The sequence below is a fragment of the Bison bison genome, unplaced genomic scaffold (genome assembly GCF_000754665.1).
Source record: "Bison bison bison isolate TAMUID 2011002044 unplaced genomic scaffold, Bison_UMD1.0 scf7180017864484, whole genome shotgun sequence".
NCBI classification, from domain to species: Eukaryota; Metazoa; Chordata; class Mammalia; order Artiodactyla; family Bovidae; genus Bison; species Bison bison.
In genome coordinates, this window is record NW_011495044.1 from 6,785,926 (window position 1) to 6,797,851 (window position 11,926).

General features: G+C 51.6%; 1 protein-coding gene across 1 annotated transcript; it reads left to right on the top strand.

The window, feature by feature from the left end:
- The first annotated feature begins 2,992 nt into the window (after positions 1 to 2,992).
- Positions 2,993 to 6,713, top strand: LOC105004952 (ephrin type-A receptor 10-like). Its single transcript, XM_010862773.1, has 3 exons — positions 2,993 to 3,098; positions 5,233 to 5,297; positions 5,997 to 6,713. The coding sequence occupies exons 1-3, from the start codon at positions 2,993 to 2,995 to the stop codon at positions 6,711 to 6,713; spliced, it is 888 nt and encodes a 295-aa protein (XP_010861075.1).
- Positions 6,714 to 11,926: the final 5,213 nt, after the last annotated feature.

Genomic DNA, 11,926 nt, shown 5'->3' on the forward strand with positions numbered 1-11,926 from the left:
ATTGGGGGCAGGAGAAGAAGGGGACGACAGAGGATGAGATGGCTGGATGGCATCACTGACTCGATGGAAGTGAGTCTGAGTGAACTCCTGGAGTTGGTGATGGACAGGGAGGCCTGGCGTGCTGCGATTCATGGGGTTGCAAAAAGTCGGACACGACTGAGTGACTGAACTGAACTGGAAGGGTTCCAGGACCCTCCACTCTTATTCCAGGGAGTAAGGCTGATTGTCTTCTAGAGACTTGAATATTTGGATCTTGGTTATAGGCCGAAAGGGCAGGCAGAGAGACTTGGGCTGAGAATCAGTGCAGCAGCAGAAAAGTCCTATGTCCAGTTGAAAATAAAGGGTCCTGACCGTGGTAGGTTCAGCACCATGGAAAGAAACAAGACTGCCCTTAACCCTTGGTCTCATAATTAAGTACCATGGACAGAACCCACTGAAGCACCGCCCCCTTCCACCCCCCCACCCCGCCAACGGCGTGCAGGCTTGCTGTTCTATGGAGGGATCTAACCTGGTTCCTGGTTGACTGCCTCTAGCACTTAAAGCTCACAATAAACCACAGTTCAGTTTCCATCTGAAGCCCTCCTGAATTTCTTTACTGAGGTGTCTATTCCACAGCCTCCTGGTGAGAGTGGAGTCGCCTTAGAGCGACTCTTATTAAGATCCAGCTGATTTGCATATATCTGCATACACAGGGGGCTTCTCCGTTCTGCTTTTATTATAGATGAATTGTTCAGATGAAGAAAGACAAGGTGTATTTCACTTCTTCTTTTCCTCTTCTTTCCTTATTCTTAGGGTCTTGATCTGGTGATTTCCCCGAGAAGCCTGCAGGGGTGTGTGATAGGAGAGGTGGGAAACAGACTCCAGACAACCAGGTATTTGTTGGGTCATTCTGTGTGGTTTTCCTCGGATAATTTCCTCCATCTTCTTGACTTCTGAATGATCCTTGTGAGGATCACAGGAGGCTGCATTTTGTTTTAGCACATGGGGTCAGAACCTCTGGGTTGAAGTTCCTGGAGTTCAGGGAAGAAGCTATGGCTGGAGCCTTAGAGACTGCAAAAAGGATGGGACCCCGTTTTGAAGAGAGGGATGAGGAGTGGTTGAGTGAGGACTCATTTTGAAATGAAAGGAGTCCTGGGTCTCTAAGCAGCTTCTAAAAATACCATCTCCCAGCGCTGGGGAAAGGGGGAGGGGAAAATCGAGCGTGTAGAGAATAAAGATGGGAAGGAGGTGGGGGTGTAAGAGCCCTTCTTCAGGTAGATCTGATTTCAGAGCCTCCGCCTGCATCCTAGGGCCGGCAGGGATGCCACACCTCCGTATGCTTCCTCAGCGAGCTTCGGTCTTCTTCGGTCTCCGAGCCTCAGCCTCTCCTGATGACCTTTCTTTGTGCGGGCTAAGGAACTCAATTTCTCCCAGCCTCTCTTCCTACTGTTGCTGTCCAGCAAGTATGTCTGTGAGTAAGCTTGTACACATACCACACACATACACACACGAAGTGACACATGAAAGTGGCTTGTAAATGACCAATGCTCTATGATGTCAGAAATTTTAATTCCGTTTAGTGCTCATGGAAGTATGGACTGTGCAGAGACAGGGCGATTCACTCAGGTATTCTCAGCACAGAACATGGCACCCGGTGAGTGTTGGCTGAAGGGTGTGGAGTACATATATAAAAAATGCACAGACATCCAGGCCATGCAGGACTCACATTCATTCTCAAGGCTTCTCTAGCTAATATAGCCTCCAAAGGAGAGGGGTTAGGCCCCCAAGAAAAGAGCTCTGAAAAGCCACAGGGTGGGTGGAGCTTTCTCTGCTCACGTTCAGTCCAGACGGTGGCGCTCAGTAGCCGCCTCCCTCATCCTGGAGGGCTCCAGCCCTTCCCACCATCAACGCCTTAAACCCTCAGCCAGCACATAAATGACCTTCACAAGACAGAGGTCGTGCTCCACGTTTCCTTTCGACTCCTTCAGGGCTGGGTGAACTCTGTGAGGATTACTCCTCCTCTCTCGCTGATGCCTGGGAGTCTGGCCGCTGCTTTCCTCACGAGTCCCCGAGGTGGGCGGAGAGCGTTTATAAAGGGGGGAACTCCAGGCTCTGAGCAGACTGGGGAAAGGGGTGGTCGCGGAGAGGGCTGCCTGTGACCTGGCTGCAGAAGCAAGAACCTGGGGAACCACTCGTTCATGCAAAATCTATCAACCGCCCATCCCGGCGTCCACATGATTCCCCAGCCTCGGAAGAGCTGCTGGTAGTGTGGCACTGTGTCTTCCACTTTACTCTCCTTTCTCGTGTAGCTCTCGGGGTCGTGCTTGGCCTCTTCCTCCCCGGTGTGTGTCTGTGTGTGTGTGTGTGTGTGTGAGAGAGAGAGAGAGAGAGAGAGAGAGAGAGAGATGAAGGCGGGGAGAAAGGGGGCGGGGTGGAGCCACGAGATACCAAAAGCTGCAGATACAAGAAGAAGACAAGGGCTAGAAGATAGAGGAGCTTCCCAGAGCTTCGGGTCGGGACACCAGTCTTCAAAACCTCCTGCAAGTCCTGGGTACTAGGGGTCTTCCAGGTTAGCTCAGAGGCTGTTTAAGTGTCGCTGCCTCGGCGCGGTTTGCTCCTCCTTAAGCCACGCCCACATTGCCTGTTTCTCAGGAATGAGAGGCTAAGGTTCAGCGCTCTGGGCCACCTACGGCAGGTCATCCCTCTCCCCATGAACCGAACCAGGTCTCAGCGCTGCCCCACCCCCCATGGTTTGGAGACTGGCGGGACCCCTTCCTTCTCCCCCTCCAATTTGCTGTTCCGCCCCTGGCCTGTGAAACTCCACCTCTCCACCTTCTCCTGGCGGGGATTGGTGGACTTCCCGCGGTGGTACATAGGGATTGGTGCCCATGGATGATGGTCACCGGCGAGATCCCGCCCCACAGCCAGCGCTAGGGTCTGGGGGCACTGCTCAGCGGTGCTGGGGCTGGCGCGGCTTGAGCCGCCGCCGCACTGACAGCTCGGTCTGCGGACCATGGAGACCGGCGCCGGCCCGCATCCGCTGCGCCTGTTCATCTGCCTGATGCCGCTGTGTCTCGCCTTGCTTTTGGGGCCGGGGAGGCCAGGGACCGCAGAGGAAGGTGAGGAGACTGGTGGCTGTTTTGGAGGCTTGGATGCCAAAAGATAGGAAGCTGAAGAACCGGGGTGCTTGAGGAAGGAGTCATACGAAGAGACTGGAGTCTGTATTGGGGTTTGAAGCAAGCGGACAGCGAGAAGCAAAGAACTGGAGAGAGAGGAAAAGGTGGCTAAGCAACGAAGAAGAGAGGAGCACTGAGGAGCTCGGGGGCTGGAGACCTGGGAGGCTGGGGAAGAAAGAGACCAGGAAGCCAGACGTGGGAGCCAGAGGCGACGGTTCAGGGGCCGGTGAGACGGACAGGCTGAGCAACTGGAGGTGGAAGGTGTGGGGGCAGGGAGATGCGGAGGTGAAATCTGAGTATAAGGAGATGGGATGGAGCCGGAACAGTGGGGAGTCTAGGGGACCACTGCGTGGCAAACAGAAGGTAGAGCGCTGGTGGGGCGACGAGGGCGGGCGGTCTGGTGGCAAATGTGGGTGAGAGGGCGTGGGGTGGGGGATTGGGGGAAAGAGTCTGGGAGCTGTCCGACGTGCTGACCAGAGGGAGCTGTCCGCAGTGCTGAATTTGGAGTGTAGCCTAACCAGCGCAATCTGCGTTGCCGGGTTCGGTGGTGCTCGCTGTACCAGAGACTGCGTTTTGCGTCTGACCCTGAATTTGAGAGAGCTGTACACTCAGTTAAATCCAGAGGCGTAATATCCAGGTGCAGGAGCTGGAGGAGCTGGAATCTGAGGCGTTGGCCTCGGGGTTGTTCTGGGCGCTAGATCTCTGATGCTTTCCAATATGCAATTCCGATGTGCTGTCGGTTACACCGAAATCGGGAAGCTGTCAGTGGTCCTGCTCATTGTCGCTGACACCTCTGGGGCCAACCCCTTTAAAGGGCTCACCTTGGAGCCACACCCCCTTGCTTAAGCTCCAGATGAGTAATCTTCAACGATTTGCGGATGGCCTGGGCTTCTGGCTCTGAGCTGCTGCTGTGCTATTCTAACCAGTGTTTCTCTGGAACCCATATTGACAGCAGAATTCAGACTGCAGGTCAGATGCCTCATGGGGGAAGAAAGTGACCACATGCATCTCTGGTTTAGAAGGGGTCATGGCTTTATATATTAAAGGAATCCTGATAATCTTTCAAAAGCAGTGGAGATGACAGCCCCTGGGAAAGGGGCTGGTTGAGGAGGTAAAGATTTTTACTTTTTTTGCTGCTGGCAGGGTCTCTCTACTTCGTTTTCCCCAGAGGCTCTGGGAGTCAAACTAAAAAGTTCAAGTCTCCCCTATCCCTGGTGACCCCAGACCTCAGAAGAACCCATGAGTATGAGTGAATTCAGGAATGTGTACAAGAATTCTCGGATATGATCACTTTCTCCCTCTTCTTGACACTCAGTTATAATTTGGGAGATCTGGGAAGGTGGGGGGGGTCACTGATCCCCCCATTTTAGAGCCAATCTTAGAGCACATGTCATGGATTCCATGCAAGGCTGAATAATGACTCTCCAAATATTTCCATACCTGAATCCCCAAAACCTGTGAATATTATCATAAATGGCAATAGACGTTGCAGGTATGGCTAAGGGTCTTGAGATGGAGAGGTTACACTGGATTATATGGGTGACCCGATTACAATCACAATGGCCCTTATAAGAGAGCCACAGAAGTCAGAGTTAGAGAAGGAAACAGGCTGGAATGATGTGTTTTGAAGATGGAGAAGGGGGCCACAAGCCAAGGAATCCAGGTGGCCACTAGAAGCTAAAGGAGGCAAGGAAATGGATTCTCCCATTTGAGCCTCCGGAAGGGACCAGTCTTTCCAACACCCTGACTTTAGACCAGTGAAACTGATTTTCAACTGCTGACCTCCAGAACTGTAATATAATAAAGTTTTGTTGTTTTAAGCCACTAAATTTGTGGTAATTTGTTACAGCAGTCATGGAAAACTAATACAGGCTCCTTCCCTAATCATTGTGGCTACCTTTCTTTAGACTAGACCTACTCATGCCTTATCATGGGGATATATGAAGTGGGAAAAACTTGTCTGTATCCTTCACCACATTCTCTGTTTTCTCAGTCAGCAAATTTCAAGTGAACTCACCAAAGGTTCTCACCCCGCGACCCCGAACTTTCTGACATTTCTGTTCTTCCCTCTCTCTAGTCATCCTTTTGGATTCCAAAGCTTCCCAAGCTGAGCTGGGCTGGACTGCACTGCCAAGTAATGGGGTAAGTGTAAACCTTTCCCTCTCTGTCCCAAGGAGCTCCTGGTGGTCCAGGACTCAGCCCCTTTATCTCTCCGTGGCTACATCAGATCAAAATGCTCCTGAGAGCATGTAGTCTCCAGCAGCCCTGGCTTCAAGCCAGAGTGGCCTATTAGAAAATGTTGACTCTTCAGTCAGACCGCAAAAAAAAAAAAAAAAAAACTGATAAGAGAACTGGGTGTGTCTAGGAACAGACAGCATCTGGATGGAACCAATGCTGGATGGTGCCTTGCACCCAGTAGGTCCACTAAGCAATGTTGTTGACTGATGGATTGACAGGATAAGCAAGACTTGGAATCCTAAAAGGGGCTTGGAAACTTGGGGTAATCGGGGGAGATGTGATGGTGTGACAGCAGCTTAGTGTTGTGGAAAGAGCACGGGGTGGAGAGCAAGGAGACTTCTTACTTCTGCTACAAGAGGAAGTGTCTATCCACTCAAGTCACCCCTCTCTGGAGCCTGTTTTCCCTGTCAACTGGACCTAAGTTGTCTCCAAGGTTTCTCCCAGCTCTGCGTCTTATAATTTCAGGGGTGTGTATGGGGAAGGAGGGGAGAAGAGAATGCAAAATGATGGGGAATGGGGACTTCAGCCCCAGTCAACGCCAGGGCTCGACCTCTTGGGGGCGCCTTGGCTCTAAGCCGCCCACATGTTTGTTCTCTTCCCCAGTGGGAGGAGATCAGCGGCGTGGACGAGCACGACCGTCCCATTCGCACATACCAGGTGTGCAACGTGCTGGAGCCCAACCAGGACAACTGGCTGCAGACTGGCTGGATCGGCCGCGGCCGCGGGCAGCGCATCTTCGTGGAGCTGCAGTTCACACTGCGTGACTGCAGCAGCATCCCTGGAGCCGCAGGCACCTGCAAGGAGACTTTCAATGTCTACTACCTGGAAACCGAGGCCGATTTGGGCCGCGGGCGTACCCGCCCAGGTGGCAGCCGGCCCCGTAAGATCGACACAATCGCGGCAGATGAGAGCTTCACTCAGGGCGACCTGGGTGAGCGCAAGATGAAGCTGAACACAGAGGTGCGCGAGATCGGTCCGCTCAGCCGGCGGGGTTTCCACCTGGCCTTCCAGGACGTGGGCGCATGCGTGGCTCTAGTCTCTGTGCGAGTCTACTACAAGCAGTGCCGCGCCACGGTGCGGGGCTTGGCGGCGTTCCCAGCCACCGCAGCCGAGAGCGCCTTCTCCACGCTGGTGGAGGTGACCGGAACATGCGTGGCACACTCAGAAGGGGAGCCCGGCAGCCCCCCGCGCATGCACTGCGGCGCCGATGGCGAGTGGCTGGGGGCCGTGGGCCGGTGCAGCTGCAGTGCGGGATTCCAAGAACGCGGTGACATCTGTGAAGGTATCCAGCGCCCTGGGGGGTGTGGTGTGGGAGTGTAGCCCGCAGGTGGCAGTTGCGAGAGAGTGTGTCCTAGATGAAAGAGGCAGGAGGGGGAGTGGGGAAGTCGTGGGGTATGGAGCTGGGAGTCCTGACTTTTTGTGGTGCTCCCAGTGGGTGCAGCCAGGACCAGTGAGTGAAGTTAATGAGAGATGGATTTGACTGCATACAACGGGTCATCAGGGACCTGTATTTCAGGCACCATGATAAACACCTCACACAGACCTTCTTATTTATTCACAGCAATAAAAACATCTTTATCCCTGTTTTGCAGATAAGGAAACAGGCTCAGAGAGATTAACACCTCACTTGCAGTTAAGAAACAGGGAACTGAGTTTTAAATCCAGATTTGCCCAACTCTCAGGTTCTTTTTACTACACCATGCTGCCTCCCCTGTGCATTGGAAAGAACTCTACAATAGCCCAGCTCTATTAGCTAGAAGCTGCTGGGATTGGTTACATTAGAGGGAGTGAGCTCCCTGTCACCAACAATATACAAGTCAGAGGCTGGCAGAAGGATTCTTGAGCTGGAGAGAGAGATTGGGAAATTGCACTAGGTCACTACTAAGATCCCACCCAACTCTCTGAACTAGAGTCACTGTGCCCCCGGGGGAGATCCTTCATGTTGGGGGTTCTGTTAGACTCTCTGGTCTGTGGGGGCACCAGGAACAGGTCTCTCTTTCTCTATCTGTAGCTCTGAGGACTGAGGGTAAGAATGGGGTGTGAACCATGTGCACTTAATGAAGAAAGACCAAGTGATGCTTTTTCTAAGCCAGGTCCTTCTCTTGGTGCCAGGGCAACAAAAATGAATCAGGCAAAATCTCAACTCTTGAGAAATTCATAGTCTAAGTGGAAAGATGTAAACATTTAAAAGTCACAACAGGATGATGTATGAGCTAATAGAGAGATTGATACAGTGGTGGGAAGACAGTGGGAGAAGTGACTAAACGTGCTCTCATCCCTTTGTTCAGTCATCCATTCAACATGAGTTGAGAACACCTCACCTGCATTTATTGAGGGTGTGTGATATGTTTATAAATGAATGTCACCATCTTTTCCCTGAGGCTCTTGTGGTTCAGTAACAGACTTGGAGATAAAAACTTTTCTGGGCTCTTCAGGAAAGGTTGGGATCCACTTCTGGGTTCTCCAAACCTGTATTTCTACATCGTCTATTTACCCCATGGTCTGCAGTGACCTCTAGTGTTTCTATCACTCGACTAGGAACTTCTTGAGCTCAGACAATGGGTTGTATTATCTTAGCAGCTCCAGTGTCCATAATGGGACATATGGTAGGTGCTCAATGGAAATGTACTGGGTGAGTGAGCAGTTAGCATAAAGAGTGATACATATCAATAGAAATCTGAGGAAGCCTGGAGACAGGAGAACCCAATTCTAAGTGTAGAGAGAGATGTTGATAAGGCCTTTCTTCCAGGTAGCCAAGAGAATTCTGAGGTAAGAGACTGTGTATGTAGAAGCATGGAGGCAGGCGAGAACATGGCATGCTTGGGGCTCAGCAAGTCAGCATGGATACAGAAGAGGGCACTTGGGGATGCGCGGGTGAAAGGGCTGGAAAAGAGGAGTGGCAATTCATGAAGGGCTTGAGTGGGGATAAAGAAGGGATAAAGAGCTTAGACTTCATGCTTTAGACCATTAGGGAGAGTTTGAAGCAGAGATCTGACTAATTCAGATTTGTATTTTCAAAATATCACTTGAGCTGCTATTACAAAGAAAAAGCTGGAGAAGGAAGGATTAGAGGCCAGAAGTTGAGGAAGGATGATGATGTAATAGTTCAGGAGAAGGAGCACGGGTTCTGAACCAAGGGAGTAGCAGAGCTCACTGAGTGACAAGGATGGATGTAATAACAAGAAAACCTCCACAGCACTTGGTGACCATTGATTTCAAAGGAGGAAGGAGTCCATTTTGACTGATCTGCATCCAGAGGATGGAATGGACATATGGTAATTCACTGGAGTAGAGAACACAGGGCATGAATGCACATAAAGAATTGATGGTGTCCATGGTGCACTCAAATAGAGGTAGCTAGAAAGCAGGTCTGGAGCTCAGCAACAGAGAGATAGATGCGACTTGAAGCTATGGGTTTGGTTGGGACAGACCAGGGAGAATGTGTGGGGTAAGAAGCAAGGCGGCCAATGATGAAGTCTCACAGAACAGCAACATACAAAGGGGAGCTATAAAGAAGACTGCAAGGCAGTGATCAGAGGCTGGAGGAGAGTGTGATTTCATGGCAGCCAAGGATGATGGAGGGCCTCCTGGGTGGCTCAGTGGTAAAGAATCTGCCTGCCAAGCAGGAAACCTGGATTTGTTCCCTGGGTCGGGCTGACCCCCTGGAGAAGGAAATGGCAACCCACTCCAGTATTCTTGCCTGGAAAATCCCATGGACAGAGGAGCCTGGCGGGCTACAGTCCATGGGGTAAAAAGAGTCGGACATGACTTAGCAGCTAAACAGCAACAAGAATGATGGAAGTTCCAGGAGGGGATGGCCTGCAGTGTTGGTGAGCCATCGGGTAATGCAAGGATTGGTCGATGTCTGCCTAGTGGCCCTGGTGAGAGCAGTTTCAGCTGAGTGATGGAGGTCTTACCAGCTGCAGCAGGTAAGAGGATGAAGGAAATTGAAGAGCTAAAGGCAGGGAACGTAAACACTCTCTGGAGGCTGCGTTTGAAAGGGGAGAAGAGGGCATGATGTCTTGAGGAGGACATTGGGTGGAGAGAGGATTTTTTTTACTGTAGATGAGAGGGAGCCTTGTTTACACAGGAGGTGGGGAGCCAAAGGGGTACCAAATTGGGGGAGGCCGTCGGCCTCTGGGGGAGAAGTAATTTATTACTGATGTGGATCAGAATTGCTGATGCATGCTGCTAACAAAAAGCAGGCCACGTTTTAGTCAGTTTTATTGTTTTTAAATACAGTGCCCTGCTGCCCATACCTTAAATGGACTGTTTTTATGGCTCCACTCCCTGTACTGTTACCGGAAAGAGCTGATAGAGAAGAGAATTACCAACCGATGGCCTCTCTTCTCTCTGTGGGTTAGGAGGGGGCACCTGTACCAGTGGACAGGGGAATCTTGCTCTGCTTTACTCACCTCTGCTTTACTGCAGCTCCAGAGCCTAGAACAGCACCTGGCTCATAGCTGATGCTAAAAAATTGTTGAATGAATGGATCAGGGACTTCAGGAGCGGATTTAGATATACATTCTAGGCAATCACACACACACACACACACAGACTCAGGAACCCAATCCCACTTCTGACTTTGGCTGAGACCAGACAAAGGCCATTTGTAATGGCATCAGCTCTGCCTTAGGGAGTAAGGACATGGGGAGGGTGCCAGGCAAAGCTTCACAAGGGAGATTATTTTGAACTAGGATTTGGAGAAACATAGGCCTTTGCCAGGAGAGAAGTTGCATAAGACACTATGGGACAAGATGCAGAGGTGCAAAAGGAAAAGTTCAGTGTGGCATGGGTGGGGTAGGCATTGGGGAGCTGTTGGAGGGTTTCAAAAAGGGAAATGAAATGGTCAGGTTTGTATTTTAAAAGGGAAGGCTTTGCAAGTGTTTTCTGTAGCTATTACAGAGCCCTCTCTGAAGACAGACACACAGAGGCATCTCTCTTTAATGGCCATGACTCTTGTTGCTCCTCTCCCAGCCACCAGAGGAATTATTGAAAGATGCGGGGTTTCCCTTGGTGGAAAAAGTCAGTGTATGACTCGTGTCTTCAAATCTCTGTAGGACTGCCCTGGAGCAGAGGGACCCAAGCAGACATGCTGAGGCTCCACAGGGTACATCAAGTCCCTGCGATGGAGAGGCATGAGGCGGGTTACATGCAGAGGGGCTGATTTGGGCTCAGCATGAAGGCCTGCGTGCTCAGTTGCCAAGTCGCTAAGTTATGTCCAATTCTTTGCAACGCCAAGGACTGTAGCCCACCAAGCTTTTCTGTCCATGGAATTTTCCAGGCAAGAATACTGGAGCAGGTTGCCATTTCCTTCTCCAGGGGATCTTCCTGACCCAGGGATCGAACCTGTGTCTTCTGCATTGCAGGTGGATTCTTTACTACTGAACCACCTGGGAAATCCCACCACCTGCTTACTGAATGCCAATGTGAGCCAGGTGGCAACCTAACAGCTGTGACTTGCTATTCGCACTCCCCCACAGTGCCCCCTACAGGGGGCAGAGGCCTGCACTCAGATCCCAGCTCTGCCTGGTACTGAGGGGCTGTGAGAAGTTACTCAATCTCTCTGGACTCCCCCTTTCTTCTTAGAGCTGGGGGAAAGTACCCTAGGGGGCTGCTGTGCAATTTAAATGGAAGCACTTTCAAACTGCCAGCATTGTTCAACAGAGGCCGCCTCAGAAGGAGATGGGGTCCCATTACCAAGTATCTGAGCAAAGACTGTGGCTCCTGCTGGGAAAGCTGCTGGAAGATGGGCCAGAGGGCATTCAACTAGAGGACCCCTGAAATTCTGACTCTGACCATGAGGAAAAGAGGAAGGGGTCTGGTTCTCAGGAGTCCCTTCCTCAGTCTGCCCCTCCATACAACCTCTTCTAAATAGAGCCTCTCAAAGTAGATATAAGCAATGCTGTCTCTGATTGGACCACCCACCTCTGGGACCCCAGACACACATACACACGGAGAAAGGAGCCTCCCACATTCTTTCCCTCCTGCTGTGTGATCCTGCAAACATGTCCCTCTCTTACTTCCGAAGGAGGTGGGCAGGCCATGCTTAGTGTTCGCATTTGTCTGGTTTCTTGAGGCCAGAGAGGCATAGGAAGTAGCAAGGCTAACACTGGAACCCAGGCCTCCGGAGTCCCAGCCTGACTGCTGCTGTCCAGACCAGATGTTAGTGAGCCCCGTGCTTTGTTCCAAAGGCAGGGACTTCCAAAGGCTCCTGAGCTTTGGAGGCCCTGCCCAAAGCAGCCCAAAGCCCAGGGCTCTAAGCAAGAGGGACCCATCGCCAAACCTAAGCCTCCAGATGAGAACCCTCAGCCCCTACCCTCTGCTCCCAGAGAGCTGGAAGTTCTTCCCAAGGGCTAGTCTGCATCCCTTCTGTTGTAGTATGTCTTTTTGGGGTTGGAGAGCCACCAGTCTTCCACAAAAAGCTAAACCAGAGGAGAGGGATAAAGAAATCCTGGCAGGGACAGGGAACCTGGTGAGGACCACCCAAGCTCTGAGAGGAGGGCCAGCAGCCATTGCCTCCCTCCCTGGCC

What these genes read in the sequence shown, in the direction of transcription:
- LOC105004952 (XM_010862773.1), top strand. Translation starts at nt 2,993, where the DNA reads ATGGAGACCGGCGCCGGCCCGCATCCGCTGCGCCTGTTCATCTGCCTG. An exon ending in GCCAGGGACCGCAGAGGAAG is followed by an intron (nt 3,099 to 5,232) that starts GTGAGGAGACTG and finishes CCCTCTCTCTAG; the next exon opens with TCATCCTTTTGGATTCCAAA. An exon ending in CTGCACTGCCAAGTAATGGG is followed by an intron (nt 5,298 to 5,996) that starts GTAAGTGTAAAC and finishes TCTCTTCCCCAG; the next exon opens with TGGGAGGAGATCAGCGGCGT.